Genomic DNA, 18,075 nt, shown 5'->3' on the forward strand with positions numbered 1-18,075 from the left:
AGGGAAGGGAAGGGTGTGTGCATTCAATCTAATCCTGTGCATATGAAAATGAAGCTTTCCATGCTCATCTGACGCTTGTGTGGTCCAGTTTTCAATGGTTACCATGGACCGATATGGAGCCACAAAGTAGGCCTTGGGGACACTTGATCTTGATGATAAGAGTCTTACCACCATACCAACTGTTAAAGAAATTTGAAAGCAACATAATCAAATGCTCTTTTATTTCAGTTTTGATTACATGAAAGACTGCAGCAAAATAAGAATTATATAAGGTAGATAGCATTTGTAAATATTTGAGTTGCACAGAATCAAATTGCTTGCTTAAGTGATGACCACAAAAATGTTTGCTCATTCTAGCCCTGTGTACACTTGCTATTATAAGTCAAGCAGCGGCATCTACAGCTAGCCATGTTGTCACTCAAATGAAAAAACATGATGTCACAATGGAAGCTGAGCTGACTCTACTTGTATCATCACATGGAAATGTATACTGGGCAAATACATAGTTATATTTTATTTATTTATTTATTTATTTTGTCACAACAATATATATAAGCATAAGCATGAAAATAACTATATTAATTGGATATAATGAAAGGAACCAATAGGACAGGAACGGTAGGCACGTTTGTGCTCTTATGCACGTCCCTTACAGACCTCTTAGGAATGGGGTGATGCCAATAGTAGACAGTTCTTGGTTAAAGCTTTGGGGATTTTAAGAAGAGACCACAGAGTCAGATAGTGTGTTCCAAGCATTAACAACACTGTTACAGAAGTCATATTTTCTGCAATCAAGATTGAAGTGGTTAATATTAAGTTTAAATCTATTGTTTGCTCTTGTATAGTTGTGATTGAAGCTGAAATAGTCTTTAACAGGAAGGACATTGCAATAGATGATTCTATGAGTTAAACACAGGTCCTGTCGAAGGCAGCGGAGTTCTAAGTTTTCTAAACCCAAGATTTCAAGTCTGGTGACATAAGGTATTTTGTTGTATTCAGAGGAGTGGAGAACTCTTCTTGTAAAATATTTCTGGACATGTTCAATTGTATTGATGTCTGAAATGTGGAATGGGTTCCAGACAGGCGAGCTGTATTCAAGAATTGGTCTAGCAAATGTTTTATAAGCTCTGGCTAGTAGTGTAGTGTTTCTGGAGAAGAAGCTACGTACATCTGTGTTGTAATACATTGATTCATGTTTAGCAACTATTTCCCCACAACCCACATTCCTATAACCAAAGCAATTTTGCAGTATTTATCTACCAGTCAGAACACTTATTCTAAAAACTTATTTTCTTGAATAGATTAAAAATGATTCTGTCCTGAAAGAAAGAATTAAAATCCAGTATTATGGAGAATTATGAAGGAACTATCTTTACCCTAATTATAGAGAAGATGGTAAGTGTGGTAGTGAAAGTTCAGTACCACACAGTTTAAACAAATCTGATGAGGAATTAAGGGTCAGAGCGATTGTACCAACATATGCTGGATGCACCCATTATGGAGAACTAAATCTACCCAAGAACAGGATGCTGTTTGTAGATCGCTTGATAACATAAAAGAGGAAGGGATGGTCAGCTTTGAATTCTGCAATTATTGTACTCTTAGTTACCGTTATTACAGTAGTGGCAGCAGCTGCCTCAGTGCCTTCTTCGTTGATTTCTATGAATGATTTGTGAACAACTTCAGATATGACTAAATCATTGTTAGTTGACATTCCAGAGAAGTCTGCCTTGCTCTCATCAAATGCATCCGTCATTCCCATGCTTCTCAGAACAGGCTTCAGGTCATATTTTTCTTCCAGTTTAAATTTGGGCAAGGAGACCTCAGTTTCTCTTGAGAACATCTTCTTTGGATTGATCCAGTCCATGAATTTCTCATATGTAATTTCTCTCTCCAGCTAAAATAAAATGAAAAGCATTAAAGGAGAAAGAAATTCCTGCTTACATGACACTATGACCTATCCTGATACTAACACAAGTATGATGCAGGTGTTCACAATGATAGAAAAATCCTGGAAGTCACAAATGTAGACCTCAGAACCAGGAGAAAAAGTAGGAATATAAGCGTAGCTTTATATTCAAAGTACATCAATTTCTAACTCAATACATTATTAACAAACATGTGGAATATAAGCCAGATCCACCTGGCAGAGTCACTAGTTCAAGGGTGTCAAACCAGGGGTGAAATGCTACCAGATCGGCCGAGTAGGTAGCGGAGATTGGGGCTGGTTCGGAGAGCCAATAGCAATCTCTAGCTGGCCACGCCCCCCCAACCAATCTGCGGCCCGCAGCCATGAGTGAAGGCAGGCAAGTGGAAGGCCACGTGGAAGGCAGCCCTGCCATGCAGGGAGAGGATCTATAAAGTAAGCCAATGCTGGCAGTGGGGGGGAGAGGGAGACCCACTGTACTCAGCCTCAGGGGGACTTTACCTTGCCATCTGCCGGCTCGTCATCGACAGTGGCTCGGGAGTTCATGGCTTCCATGACGGCCTTGGACCTGACTCAAGTAGTTGATGGCCCCACTCACATCGGGGGTGGCACTCTGGATCTTATTTTTATCTCTGGTCAGTGGCTGAAGGATCTGGATTTGAGAGATGTAGTCATAGAACCTTTGTCATGGTCAGATCACTCTCCTTCGCCTGGACTTTCTGACCGCCACTCAACACCGCAGGGAGACGGAACCACAACGTTGGTTCCGTCCCAGGCGCCTGATGGACCCGGAGAGGTTCCGGACGGAGCTTGGGCCACTTCCTGAGGGTCTGGCTCACGGCACGGCAGAGGAACTAGCCGCAGCCTGGCAACGGGCTGCGGCTGGGGCTTTAGACCGTGTCGTGCCTCTGCGGCCTCTGACCCGGCGCAGATCCCAACCGGCTCCTTGGTTCTCCGAGGAGCTGAGGGGGATGAAACGCCGGAGAAGACGCCTAGAGAGCTCCTGGAGGTCTAGCCGTTTAGAAGCTGATCGGACACTAGTTAGGTCCTATACTAGGACCTACCTAGTGGCACCTACCTAGTGGCACTGAGGGAAGCGAGGTTGCTATGCCTCCTCCCTCATTGCGTCGGCAGATAACCGCCCAGCCGCCCTTTTTCGGGTGACCCGTTCCCTCCTTCACCAGGGGGAGCGGGATGACCCGTTGCAGGGACGTGCTGAGGAGTTTAACGGTTATCTATACGATAAAATCGTTCAGCTTCGAGACGGTCTAGACCAAAATTGCGGCGATTCAGATGAGGCATCTGAGGGTGGTCTTGGTGACATTTGTTGGGATGAGTTTGACCCTGTGGCTCCCGAGGACATGGACAGGTTGTTGGGTAGGCTGAATGCCACCACGTGTTTACTGGACCCGTGCCCCTCCTGGCTGGTGCTGGCCACTCAGGAGGTGACACGAGGCTGGCTCCAGGCGATTCTGAGTGCCTCCTTGTTGGAGGAGTCTTTCCGGCCGCCTTGAAAGAGGCGGTGGTGAAACCCCTCCTCAAGAAGCCCTCCTGGACCCGGCTGTCTTAGGTAATTATCGTCCGGTCTCCAACCTTCGCCGCGAAGGTTGTAGAAATATGGTGGCATATCAGTTTCCTCTGCACCTGGATGAAACTGTCTATCTAGACCCGTTCCAGTCCGGTTTCCGGCCCGGTTACAGCACGGAGACGGCTTTGGTCGCGTTGGTGGATGATCTCTGGAGGGCCAGGGATAGGAGTTGTTCCTCTGCCCTGGTCCTATTAGACCTCTCAGCGGCTTTCGATACCATCGACCATGGTATCTTGCTGCGCCGGTTGGGGGGATTGGGAGTGGGAGGCACCGTTTATCGGTGGTTCTCCTCCTATCTCTCCGACCGGTCGCAGACGGTGTTGACAGGGGGGCAGAGGTCGGCCCCGAGGCGCCTCACTTGTGGGGTGCCGCAGGGGTCGATTCTCTCGCCCCTTCTGTTCAACATCTATATGAAGCCGCTGGGTGAGATCATCAGTGGCTTCGGTGTGAGGTACCAGCTGTACGCTGATGACACCCAGCTGTACTTTTCCACACCGGGCCACCCCAATGAAGCTATCGAAGTGCTGTCCCGGTGTTTGGAGGCCGTACGGGTCTGGATGGGGAGAAACAGGCTCAAGCTCAATCCCTCCAAGACTGAGTGGCTGTGGATGCCGGCATCCCGGTACAGTCAGCTGAGTCCTCGGCTGACTGTTGGGGCGAGCCATTGGCCCGGATGGAGAGGGTGCGCAATCTGGGCGTTCTCCTGGATGAACGGCTGTCTTTTGAAGACCATTTGACGGCCGCCTCCAGGAGAGCTTTCCACCAGGTTCGCCTGGTGCGCCAGTTGCGCCCCTTTCTAGACCGGGATGCCTTATGCACGGTCACTCACGCCCTCGTGACGTCTCGCCTGGATTACTGCAATGCTCTCTACATGGGGCTCCCTTGAGGGGCATCCGGAGGCTTCAGTTGGTCCAGAACGCAGCTGCGCTGGTGATAGAGGGAGCCTCGGGCTCCCGTGTTACACCTATCCTGCGCAGACTGCACTGGCTACCTGTGGCCTTCCGGTGCGCTTCAAGGTGTTGGTGACAATCTTTAAAGCGCCCATGGCATAGGGCCGGGCTATTTACGGGACCGCCTACTGCTACCAAATACCTCTCACCGACCCGTGCGCTCCCACAGAGAGGGACTCCTCAGGTGCCGTCAGCTAGGCAGTGCCGTCTGGCGACACCAGGAAGGGCCTTCTCTGTGGGGCTCCCACCCTCTGGAACGAACTCCCCCCAGGACTTCGTCAACTTCCGGACCTCCGAACCTTTCGTCGCGAGCTTAAAACGCACTTATTCATCTGCGCGGGACTGGATTAGATTTTAAAGTTATTGGTTTTAAGGGGTTTTTTATTATTTATATTGTTTTTTAAATTCGGCAATAGAATAAGTTTTTTAATTGTTGTTTTTTTAATTTGTATTTATATGTATTTTAACTGCCTGTGAACCGCCCTGAGTCCTTAGGGAGATAGGGCGGTATATAAATTTGAAAAAATAAAATAAAATAATAAATAAAAAATAAGGGGGGACCTGCAAGGCTCGCTTGACTTTTGTGCTTGGCTTCTGCGGAGCCTTTGGCTGACTGCTGCCCACTTGCCTTCCCCCCCCCACCCCGCATCCAGCCCATGATGGAGAGCGCGCCGCTTCTGGGCCAAGCCACCCACCTTCGGGTCCCTGCTCTGCCACTGCCGCCACCATTGGCACCGTGGCCGCACAGGAAAACTCCACGGTGCAGCGCAGTTCTGGGATGGCGTGGGAGTCCAGGCAAGCTCTGACCCTGCTGCTGCTGCCGGGAGCATCCACGTGGGAGAACTCCCCGGCGCAGCGCAGTTCTGGGATTGTGGGGGGGAGCCCAGGCAAGCTCTGCTGCTGCCGCACTGCCACTGTTGCTGCTGCCAGGAGCGTCCCGGCAGGAAAACTCCCTGGGAAGGGCTATGTTTAGACCAGGTTTTGTGTGTGTGTGTGTTTGCGTGTGTGAGAGAGAGTGAGAGACAGACAGAAAGAGAAGGAAAGAGGAAGAGAGAGAGAAAAAGAGAAAGAAAGAGGAAGGGAGGGAGAGAGACAAGAGAGAGCGAGAGAGAGAGAAAGAAAGAAAGAAAGAAAGAAAGAAAGAAAGAAAGAAGGAAGGAAGGAAGGAAGGAAGGAAAGGAAGGAAGAAAGGAAGGAAGGAAAGAAAGAAAGAAAGAAAGAAAGAAAGAAAGAAAGAAAGAAAGAAAGAAAGAAAGAAAGAAAGAAAGAAAGAAAGAAAGAAAGAAAGAAAGAAAGAGGGAGGGAGGGAGGGAGGGAGGGAGCTTATGAGCACAACTGTGCCCCAAATTTTGGTTGCTAAGCAAGTTTCACCACATTTTACAAGTTGGCCACACCCACCCAGTCACATGACCACCAGGCCACGCCCACCAGGCCACGCCCACAGGACTGGTAGCAAAAGAAATTAGATTTCACCCCTGTGTGAAACTCAAGGCCTTTGGTCGGATCGTGTGCTTAAATCTGGCACACAGAGCCAGCCTAGAAATAGCAAAGAACTGGCCCGCGGTGCCTCTGGCAGCCAAAACAGAGTGCCCACACCTCGTTTTGGCTGGCAGGCTGCTGCAGGAGATGTCCATCAAGCCTCTCTCCTGCCCATCCCCACCGCCAGCTGGCCCATGGAGGAGAACTACAATGATGATCTAGCCCTCGAAGAAATCCAATTTGACACTCCTGCAGTAGTTATAGAATTTTTTACCCAACAGACCAGACAAATGTGTATATATCTATATATATTTTATTAGAGAAACCTGCATATTGACAAGAAATATTTTTATAATTTATTCATGTTTGTTTTAAAATTTATACAATTTTTATTCCAAAAAAACCAATAATTTGCAATTATGTTAAAAGGTAAAAGAAATACTGAAAGAAAAATAAAAAATGAGACCTAGTTTGGTATAGCAGTTAAAAGCACTGGATTATAAATCATCGCTTTGATCTGAATTACCAGATTTGGTGATTTGGGGCCAGTCATACTCTTTTAGCTCTAGAAAGCAAGCAAGGGCAAACAATTTCTGAAAATGTTTCCAGATAAACTACTTGGATTTGTCCAGACAGTTGCCAGAAGCTTTCTTGAAGGCACATACCCACGCAAAAGAATACCTCCACTATATGAACTTGTTTATTCTTTCCTTCAAGCTATGAATCTTGATAGCTATTTCAACATGAAACAGTATAAATTGAGGAATCAAGAACTGAATCCCTTGCATATTAATAATGTCAGAAGAAATACTGTACATTATTGGCAACCTTATCAACTGCCTTGTACACAACAGCTGCAGATGGAACCTCCCTGTATACAATACTTTGAATTACATATGCATTCGCTAATGTTTTTAGACCCTTTTTTATTTTTCCATCTTTTCAAAATAAGGGAAAATACAAGTCAACCCAATAGTACTAACTATAATTGCAGAAAGCCAAGCTTAAATATTTAAAAGGACAGAGTACAGATAGTACCAGAGATTACTTACTCTTTTCATATATCCAAATTATGTTTATATTTTTTACCTGTTATCTTATATATGATTGACAAATAAATAAAATAAATAAATACCTCAGCTATATAAACTTATTTATTCTTTCCTTCAAGCTATGAATCTTGGTAGCTATTTCAACACGAAACAATATAAATTAAAGAATCAAAAACCAAATCTTAACCCCTTAGTAATGTCTTAGTAATGTGGGTAGAAATATTGTACTGTCAGAGTGTACACAGCTTTACTACATGAGACAACCCATGAGCAATAACAGCAAACAGAGGTTTGTAATAAATGAGTGGTTCCATCTATAAAAGAATATATATTATGCATACATGTACTATAAGCAGAAGTCAAACAATCAGAAAATTATAGCAGGGAAGAACAGTAAGAGAGAGGCCTCTTCTTATTATACATGTTCTTAAAGGGATAACAGCTAAAAATTTTGCTGACTCATTCCCATCATTACATCAGTACATCACTGCATCATCATAGCAGCTGGTCAGCTCTTAAATCACTGCCCTGACAGATACATTATTGGCAGCCTTATCAATTGCCTTGTACACAACAGCTACTGCTAAAATCGCCCTGAGTATACAATACTTTGAGATATAAATGCATTCGCCAGTGTTCTTTAAGGGAAGTGAACCCAACAGTACTAACTATAATTGGAGAAAGCCAAGCTTCAATATTAAAAAGGACAGCATACAGCTAGTACCAGAGATGGACAAGGGCTTAAATTCTGTTTCATGAAAGAAAAACTCACCTTTTCCAATCCAATAGAGTTATCGTTAAACTTATCAGGGAGCAGAATGATCAGGCTAAAGTCATTAAAAAAATATGGAATCTCAAGAATAGAAATCTCATAGGATGATATGTAGGTCGTGTTGTATACTCCTTTCCTGAACATCATCTGCACTGTTTTCCTTTCTTTCTATGAATGGGGAAAATGTATGTTAGAAGTAATCTTTCAAATAAATAGGAAATGCAAATAATTCTATCATGTACTTAGCCTTAGAAGTTTTTTTCCTCTGCTTAAATCTTTCATCTTTTGCTTTGACTTTTTAAATCAAACTAAGCATTTACAGTATATGAGCATTTATCATGTCTCAGCCATCCACCAGATTTTCCAGTCTTTATACATAGTGATAATTTACTTTTCACAGAATTTGAATAATTTTAGAATATTAAGGATCAGAATAAAAAAACAAAGATTATGACCTTTAGAAAAGAGAATTATCAATTCTGAAAGCAAAAGAATGCAATGAAGCACAGGTCAATGGTTTTAATCAGCAGTTTACTCAAATGAACAGATGTTCATAGTATCAAAACAAGCCTTCTTTGTGGAGAGCAACATAGAAACATATTGTGCCTGTTCCTCCTCCATTGAATACTTCCAGGTGATAATACATAATAGATCCATGTACTCAGCAAATATATTCACTAATCACTCCGTAGTTACTGAGGTTAATCATATACATTTAGTGAAAGTGGTGCTGCACTAAAAATCTCTGTGCAAAGTTCCAATGATAGAAAAGCTATACACAAAGCCTGAAAGATTTAAGATGATGGATCTTCATGATTCATCCATTTCCATGAAGATCAATAAAATGGAAGGAGTAAGCAATTTCTTTGCTACATGTTTCAAATTAATTCCACACTTGCTTCAGATATATACAAAATAACACACTTTAAAATATTCAAAATGTCTGTTAATACCTTATTAATCCAGAATGGCTGTTCTTCTGTGTGATTTTTGTTGAATTTATTCTCCCAGTTTCCCTTGAAATAGATAGCATTCACCAAAACCAGTTTTGTAAGCGAATCAATTATTCCCGGGACAAGCAGATCCTGAATTTTTCCTTTGAAAGTTTTTTTTAAAAAAAACTGCTTTAATTGACATTTATTATTTCTTAAGATTTATTATTTCTTAACCTCTCTCCCTCCCTCTCTCCATCTCTCTCCCTCCCCCCTTTTGCAAAAAACATTGAAATACTTAATAAAACATGAACATGTTTGTAGGTAAGCCAAAATAAATTCATTTTAATTTAATTATTAGATTTCTATCTTGATTCTCCTTTCAGAGCTCAAGGCGATCATCCAGAGAGTTCCTCTGACTGAGGATGGAATATAGCTTTTGCTTCCTCAGGGCCAGTCCAACCCTATCCCTCCCTCCATCCATCCACCCATCCTCCCTCCCTTAACGTTTATATAGTTGCCCATCTTATATCATTATTTAGTAAGGTTACCACACACACATAAATTAAACAACAGACAAGTTAAATAACGGGAATATGCTCAGATGTGTCCATCAATAAAACCAAACATCTATTCATGGCTAGAGTTTCATCTGAGGTTTGATGGGCTTCTATATATCATGTGATGGTTGAATAGAATAGAATAGGATAGGATAGGATAGGATAGGATAGAATAGAATAGAATAGAATAGAATAGAATAGAATAGAATTTATTGGCCAAGTGTGATTGGATACACAAGGAATTTGTTTTGGTGTATATGCTGTCAGTGTACATAAAAGAAAAAGAAAGAAAAAAATACCTATACTATGGTTGGTTTGCCTAACTTGTCTGTCTCTCAAACATGCACATACAATATTGCATATCTTACCTAATGCAGCTACTCATTAACTCTTATTATCATTCTCACCTGAGGTTTTTTCTTCTACCCAGGCATTTATATGTCTCCTTGAATCTTCTGAACCTTGTTTGAAGTTAAGTTTCTCCAGACCTGCATGGTAGAATCTCTGAGTGGATTCTACAAATGACTTAAGAAACAATGACATCTCAACAACAGAAGCAAATATAAAGAAGAAGAATTGATTTTGTCTAATTTTTCTACAAACTAACAATCTGGAAACTTTATTTATTACACTGAATACTCCCTAAAACCAGCCAATGCCATTGGATAGTTAATACAGCCTAGAAAGACTATATCAGCTATTAGGAACTATATGGAATTATCCTAAACTAACATAGTTTATTCAAAAATATATCTGGCAATTATGGGTCACCTAGTTCTATTTATGACTTTTATTTGAAAGTTCTATATTTAGGAACATCTCACTGAATGTTCACTAACATTTCCAGTAAAAGCAGCTAGACTTTTAAATTTCATCTCTAGATAACTCAATGGACCAAATAAAGCTCTAGGAACATATGGTACTTTATTAGAGACAAGCTGCAATTACAATGAGAGACAAACATTAGAACAAACAGAGCATTTATGATTGTTTCCAATCAGTTCTCCAACATGTATGTCACTTACTGCAAGAAAATCATATGATGTTTCTCCAAAGAGCTGGTTGACCAGACTGAGGCTATAATTGGCATCTGGTTTGTTGATATCAGAAATAAGTTTCTCCAATCTTTGGTGAACCTCTCCATCTTTTGGTAGAGATAACACCTATAAGATGATATATGGTTAATCAAATTAAGTTTAACATCAATTCAAAATGTAATACCACAATAGCAGACCCTGGGAAACCTTACACATTTCAAATGATCTCTACATATTTTGGAGGTAAATTTTTTGAAGGATTACCTGCAGATGTATAGCTTTTAAAGTTAATGGCTAATGAAAGTCAAACAGTGTTGGGCCCTAGTTAATATTTCAGTAGTGCTTAAACCCCAAGCTTACAGAGGAGGCTGAAATTTGTTTTTTAAAAAACCCTAGCTTAAAGGCGACTGATTCCTTACTGTTGCCAAGGAAACTGATACAGTACGGGTGTCCATAAAGTCCCTAAAAGTTAAGCTTGACCTGATTTTACTGTACATGTTTGGACTTCTCCATATTTGAAAGTCCTAGTCATTCATCTCCTTTGGAAGTCAATTTGACTGAGAAGCAAGAGAGAGAGAGGATTTTCAGAAATGTTCCTTTCCTGAAAAAATAGATTTCTAAAACACAAAGAGCAACCCCTCCATGCATAAAATATTTTTTTAAAAAAGCAGAAGGAACGTTCTTGTACCTGCTATAGGAGCCATCTTAAAACAGTCCCATGTTTTGCCTTCTCTTTCGCAATAGTTGTTCTCTGAAACCATTTCACCTCAGAGATTCAAGTTCCCCTGACCATCCTTCAAATGGGCCTTGAATAACTGGCTTTTTTCCTTAGATGCTAAGCTAAGAAGCATCTACCTTGAGCGGATTCTGTTGGTTAGGCCTGTATTATTGTCTTTTGTTGTTGTTGTTTTATTGTATTAACCCTGTTTTGATTCTGGGCGGTTTATATATTTGAGAAATAAATGAATGCTATGGGTATTCTGGATTGAAGCACAAACATGTGCCAGAACCAAGATTCTGTGTCCATCTCTCCATTCCCCTGGTTCAGAGTTCCTTTTATTTAAAAGAAAACAAAGTCAGTTTTAGGACTTAAACTGGAGGTGATATGTTTTTCCTACCACAGCATATCATTAAATTGTCCTGATTTGGGGGTAATTGTGGTGAAGGGCATCTCTAGCATCCACAAAAATTGATTTTTCAAACCCTGGGACTTCAAGTTAAGGATTTTTGTCTGAAATAATACCATTTGCTAAGAGCCATGGTGGCAAACTGGTTAGAATGCAGTACTGCAGGCGAACTCACTGCTCACTTCAGCAGTTCAATTCTGAACGGCTCAAAGTTGACTCAGCCTTCCATCCTTCTGAGGTGGATAAAATGAGGACCCAGATTATTGGGGGCAGTATGCTGACTCTGTAAACTGCTTAGAGAGGGCTGTAAAGCGCTATGAAATAATATATAAATATTTCCATAATCAGCAATTGCCATAATGGCTTTGAAGAAGTCAAGCACAGAGGGCTGAACCCCAATAAGACTTTCTATGCATGCTGTTTACATTCCAAGCAAATAGGAGCTGCTCCCATCCTCATGCAAACAGAATCTCAAATCAGGATGAGAACTGAGAGCAGAGTTAAAGAATCTCGATAACAGTGGCATCTCTTGTGCTTGTTGCATTTTTTAAAAGCTAATCAGACAGTTGGCAATTGCACAAACAGCATCATCTTAGCAAGGCAGCCAGGTTAAAGTGATAGGGGTACTTGGAACTTTTTAGAGCAGATAATAGATTAGCCGCCCACAGTTAATAGAATTAATTAATTAATTATTAATTAATTAATTAATTAATTAATTAATTAATTAATTTATTTATTTATTATATTTGTATACCGCCCTTCTCCCGAAGGACTCAGGGCGGTTCACAGCCAGTAAAACACAATACATACAATACAAATTAAAAACTTTATAAAAAACTGATTCAATAATGGCCTAAAAATTTTAAATACAGTTTAAAACCCTGATTAAAACCCTAAATTAAAACTATGTTCAAGCTAGTCCTGCATGTCGAAACAACAGCGTCTTCAGCTCGCGACGGAAGGTCCGGAGGTCGGGGAGTTGACGAAGCCCCAGAGGCAGCTCGTTCCAGAGGACGGGAGCCAACACAGAGAAGGCCCTCCCCCTGGAGGTCGCCAGCCGACATTGTTTGGCTGACGGTATCTGGAGGAGGCCCTCTCTATGAGAGTGCACTGGTCAGTGCAAGACTACTGGTGGCAGTAAGCGGTCCCATAGATACCCCGGTCCTAAGCCATGGAGTGCTTTGAAGGTGATAACAAGCACCTTGAATTGGACCCAGAAGATCACTGGGAAGCAGTGCAGACTGCGCAGGAGAGGTGTCATACGGAAGCCACGAAGTGCTCCCTCTATCACCCACGCAGCCGCATTCTGGACCAGTTGAAGCCTCCGGGTACCCTTCAAGGGGAGCCCCATGTAGAGAGCATTGCAGTAGTCCAGGCGGGATGTGACAAGGGCATGGGTGACTGTGCATAAGGAAGCCCGATCCAGAAAGGGGCGCAACTGGCATATCAGGCGAACCTGATAAAAAGCCCCCCTGGTGACGGCCGTCATATATTCTTCTAAAGACAGCCGTGCATCCAGGAGGACACCCAGATTGCGAGCCCTTTCCGTGGGGGCCAATGACTCGCCCCCAACGGTCAGCGATGGAATTAGCTGACTGTACCGGGCCGCTGGCATCCACAGCCACTCGGTCTTGGTGGGATTGAGTCTGAGTCTGTTTCTCCCTATCCAGATCCGTACGGCCTCCAGGCACTGGGACATCACTTCAACAGCCTCATTGGGGTGGTTAGGGGTGGAGATATACAGCTGAGTATCATCAGCGTATAGATGACAACTCACCCCAAAACCACGGATGATCTCACCCAGCGGCTTCATGTAGATGTTGAACAGAAGAGGCAAGAGAACCGACCCTTGCGGCACCCCACATAAGAGGCGCCTCGGGGTCGATCTCTGCCCTCCTGTCAACACCGTCTGCGACCGGTCAGAGAGGTAGGAGGAGAACCACCGATGAACGGTGCCTCCCACTCCAAGTCCCCTGAGCCGGTGCAGCAGGATACCATGGTCGATGGTATCGAAAGCTGCTGAGAGATCTAGTAGGACCAGGACAGAGGAACAACCTCTGTCCCGAGCCCTCCAGAGATCATCAACCAACGCGACCAAGGCTGTTTCCGTGCTGTAACCAGGCCGGAAACCAGACTGGAACGGATCTAGATAGACGGTTTCATCTAGGTACTGGGGCAACTGTCGTGCAACCACAGTCTCAACAACCTTCACCACAAAACGAAGGTTGGAGACAGGACGGTAATTTCCTAAAATAGCTGGATCCAGGGAAGGCTTCTTGAGGAGGGGCCGCACCACCGCCTCTTTCAAGGCGGTAGGGAAGACACCCTCCATCAAAGAAGCATTCACAATTCCCAGGAGCCAGCCTCGTGTCACCTCCCGGGTGGCCAGTACCAGCCAGGAGGGCCACGGGTCCAGTAAACATGTGGTTGCATTCAGTCCCCCCAGTATCATAGAATAACAGAGTTGGAAGGGACCTTGGAGGTCTTCTAGTCCAACCCCCTGCTTAGGCAGGAAACCCTACACCACTTCAGACAAATGGTTATCCAATATCTTCTTAAAAACTTCCAGTGTTGGAGCATTTACAACTTCTGGAGGCAAGTTGTTCCACTGATTAATTGTTCTAACTGTCAGGAAATTTCTCCTTAGTTCGAGGTTGCTTCTCTCCTTGATTAGTTTCCACCCACTGCTTCTTGCCCTGCCCTCAGTTGCTGATTGCAAAATGGGCATCTTATAAACTTCATAAATAAATAAAATAATATGTTCCCATAATTGGCTAGCAAGGGTGGGGACTGGCTCACAGCCAACCCCCTTTTTTTCTTTTTGATAAAATGTATCTTAATATACCTTTAATATCTGAGCTTCTGTGTTATTTCTGGCGCCCAATGAGACCATTAGCAGTGCAGAAGAGATACTCAAAGGAGAAAATAACAAGTTGTTGCAAGGATCATTTGCACTAAGCTTCTTGAAGAGGTTGAGGGCGAAGATAGTGTTTGGCACAGAAAGGCTGTCCATATTTTCGAGCCTGGAGAACAAATATAGTACAATAAACCATAGATTAACTCCTAGATGATGAGATGACCAAAACATCCCACCCATGTTCTACTTAATTGTACTACTTGAACAATTATTCTACTTGCTTTAAGGAATGTGATTTACAGAACCTAGTGGACAAAATATAAGGGAACTATACAGCCCGCTTCCAGAGTCATATATAATTCCAAAAATAAGAACAGCTGCTGATTGTGAAAAGGAGGACACTGCTGTACACTCATGCTCATTTTCTATAGAGGCAGCTCTCATTTCCATGTGAGGAAGGAGAGGCAGGAAAAGCCAGGTGGACACCAAAACTTATACTGTAACTAAACTTACTCAATAAGGATAATTACAGATTCCTAAAGGCAAAAGTTTATGATATGCAGAGAAATATGATTTGCTTATTTCCCCATGAAAGTGGTCTTTGTTAGGCCCCCATTGCAAAAAAAGGTAGGTCCAGAACAAAAATGTGATCTGAGTTGAGATGAAACTGCAATTAACTTAAAATTAATTAAAAACTATCAATGCTAATATTTATTAATTTTTGAATAAAGACTAATGAATAATATCAAATGCTATTTAAGAACATTCTTTCACATAGACTGAATATCTATCTATCTATCTATCTATCTATCTATCTATCTATCTATCTATCTATCTATCTATTATCTATCTATCTATAACATTAACTGCCTATACAGTCTTTGGAATGCACCAGTATTGCCTAAGATACCATAATATATTAGATTCCATATATTAGGTACTGTAAATGCTAATTTAAAAAGAAACTTAGAATAAAATCGAGAAGTTTACATCTTTCTAGTCAGATGGTACAATTCCTTCCTGTGAACTCAGATGAATCCCTGTTTCACAGAAATATAGCAAAATAGCCTACAAATAGGCTGACTTAAGTATCAAACAAACAGATATTTATGGTGAAAGAAGAAACAAACAGAAAGAGGATTAAAAAGAATTCAGTAAAGAGGAGATAAAGGTGTCTTTTAAGTAATAGATTCTAGAAAAGTACCTAATCTCACTCTAGCCTAATGAACCATTTAGGAGAATCTGAACTTTTCTGTTCAACAGAATTCCTATCTCTTTGCAAACAGTGTACTCAAGAAATCTTTGGAAAAACTGGAAGCTACCTTTCATATTAGAAAAGAATAAGAACAGCAATCCTAAGCAATAGGAAGCAAACGTTTTGCCAGTTTGTATCAGTCAGAGTAGGAAAGTAGTAGCTTTACTTTTTCATCCTGCCAGATTTGGGGGGGTGGGGAACGCTCCCCCATTCAATTCAATAAAACAGCAGTCCTGTTAGGATACTGGAATGGAGAATCCCAACTAGGCAGTGTGTCACCTTATAGTTAGGTGTTTTCGTAGTACCAAAGGCACCAATCAGCTCTATCACCAGAACATTTAAGTATTTGCACAACGAGGTCCCAACCAAGGGAGTCACAACAAACTGTCAAGCAGCCCTAAGACGGGGCTATGTAAATCTCACCTGCTGCACCTGCAGAAATTAGAACAAGACAGAGAAAAACATACAATGGTTGTACCTTGAAGAGGTAGTGTTCTGAGCTGGTAGGGCAGTTACTGGAGACATCTGGCTGGAGAGGAACACTGACAAAGCTGCAATAAATCCTTGAAGAAGCAAAATGAACATTTTTGGGGTATTGCCTCCAGGCACAATGGCTCTCCGTGAGTGATGCAAATCACTGGTTAGAGAAGAAGGAAGAGGCTAAAAGGGCAGGAGACGAATCTGGACGTGGAGGTGGATGTTCCTGACTATCTCTTTAAACTTCATGGGAGTGGCCCTTTGAACAGTCACAGTCTCACTTGGGGCTCTATAAATAGAAGTACACCATTGCAACATAATTTCTAGCTATCTTAATAAACCGATTCTTTAGTTTACGGGAAGGCTACTAATCATAATTTTATATATAAGTGGTTAAACTAAAAAAAAATCAAATTAAATTATTAATTTGGTTAATTATTCACTTTGGTGATAGAGCTGACTGGTGCCACACTGTCCAGAGACTAGCAGGAAAGGTATCCTAGCAAATTTTGAGTAATCTTGAAAAGTTAAGCAGGATGAATCCTGGATGGAGATCAGTGGGAAATTGCAGGAATAGACTGAGATAAGAGAAAAATATCCTGGAAAAAGGCGGGATTGAAGCATCTGCACATTATGCCAAAGAAGCTGAATGGATCTTCCCTTCCAGAAGTTAGACTCTACTAAGGATATATTCTTTATTATTTTTATTCCACCTTTATTATTTTTTATAAATAACTCAGGGTACCAAATATACTTTAGGCTTCTTCCTCCTCTAGTTTCCTGCATAGCATGTAGAGCAAGTGTCTCAAAGGGATGCATCATATACAGGCCACACCAACCGTGGAGTGAAAACATCGTGCAACAGCAACGTGACACCATGAGTTTGACACCCAGGATATAGAAGCTCGGAACATGGGTCTCAGTGCACTGAAGAATCTAAACTAGAAGCCTGAAGGCACAATGAGAGGGCTGTGGCAAATTAGATGGCGAATAACTTTTTTCTTCTCATAAATCAAACATTCAATCTTAATACGTTTTTCTTAAAAAAAAACACCCTCCTAAGTAGTTGTGGAAAACAAAGTAAGTGCTATTGCAGCAGTTCCTGTAGGCTGATTCTTGGTAGAATGGATGCAGAAGCATTTTAGATATTTGCATATGGACAAATGATGGACTATATCAGGGGTGTGAAACACAAGGCCTGTGATGTGGTCGGATCTGGCCCACAGGCCATCCTGGAAAATGTAAGAGGCTGGCCTGTGTTGTTTTGGCCTGGTCTACCAATGCAAAGAGGAAACATTGGGCCAGCATGGCTTGAGCCAGATCTACCCAGGGGAAAGAGGAAACATGCCAGCAGTTTGGGGAGTGGGGTCAAGCTGGCCACACATCCAGTTGGCCACACCCACCTACTCAGCAACACCCATCCACTCGGCCGCACCTGCTTACTCAGCCACATTCACCCAGTTGGCCACCCCCACCTGCCCCCACCCCCAAAATCACAACCCTGATGCGGCCCTCAATGAAATTCAGTTTGACACTCCTGATCTATGTGCAAAGATTATTTCAAGGTCGATTGCACCTTCCCTCTTTAGACTGAATCAGCGGTTGCTACACCCAGAAGAGTTTCACTAGATCTTATCTATTAAATGAGCCCATTGTTTTTCTGAATATTTTGGAGGCAACTAATGTAAGAGACAGCTTGAGTGATGCAGAAGCCGAATCTAAAAATGTAATACTTATATGCAGTAGGCTGTTCACTGAATATGGGTGCACCTAAATCAATTAGATCAGCATTCAAATAATGGAATTCCTCCTGAAAGCAGAGAGTTACACCAGTTCACTAATGCAAGCAGCCTTCTTGTTGTGATTCCCAGTCCTGTTCTTTCGTGCACCTGGTATATTTTTTCTGGGTGTTGTAATTCCCATTCCTAAACAATTGAGCAGACTGAGAAGTCAGGAGAAGGGACAGTCAATTCTGCCTCTCATTCCATAGTAATCAGAGGTAGACACTTAGATTGCTCATATACAGGTAGAGGAAGGAAAATGAGAACATAAAGGCCTGTAT

At 42.3% G+C, this 18,075-nt stretch overlaps 1 protein-coding gene across 1 annotated transcript; it reads right to left on the reverse strand.

The window, feature by feature from the left end:
• Positions 1–204: 204 nt before the first annotated feature.
• Positions 205–16,258, reverse strand: LOC131194019 (leukocyte elastase inhibitor-like). Its single transcript, XM_058174555.1, has 7 exons — positions 16,015–16,258; positions 14,270–14,447; positions 10,286–10,423; positions 9,668–9,785; positions 8,722–8,864; positions 7,769–7,936; positions 205–1,897 (listed from the first exon to the last, which is right to left on the reverse strand). Exons 1-7 carry the CDS (start codon positions 16,119–16,121, stop codon positions 1,496–1,498), a joined length of 1,254 nt encoding a protein of 417 aa, XP_058030538.1. The 5' UTR covers positions 16,122–16,258; the 3' UTR covers positions 205–1,495.
• Positions 16,259–18,075: the final 1,817 nt, after the last annotated feature.

Source organism: Ahaetulla prasina, chromosome 3, assembly GCF_028640845.1.
Source record: "Ahaetulla prasina isolate Xishuangbanna chromosome 3, ASM2864084v1, whole genome shotgun sequence".
NCBI classification, from domain to species: Eukaryota; Metazoa; Chordata; class Lepidosauria; order Squamata; family Colubridae; genus Ahaetulla; species Ahaetulla prasina.

Coding starts and splice junctions, on each gene's coding strand:
- LOC131194019 (XM_058174555.1), bottom strand. CDS start 16,121: ATGTTCATTTTGCTTCTTCAAGGATTTATTGCAGCTTTGTCAGTGTTC. Junction 8,865..9,667: donor GGTAGAAGAAAAAACCTCAG/GTGAGAATGATA, acceptor AAACTTTCAAAG/GAAAAATTCAGGATCTGCTT. Junction 1,898..7,768: donor ACTCTATTGGATTGGAAAAG/GTGAGTTTTTCT, acceptor ATTTTATTTTAG/CTGGAGAGAGAAATTACATA.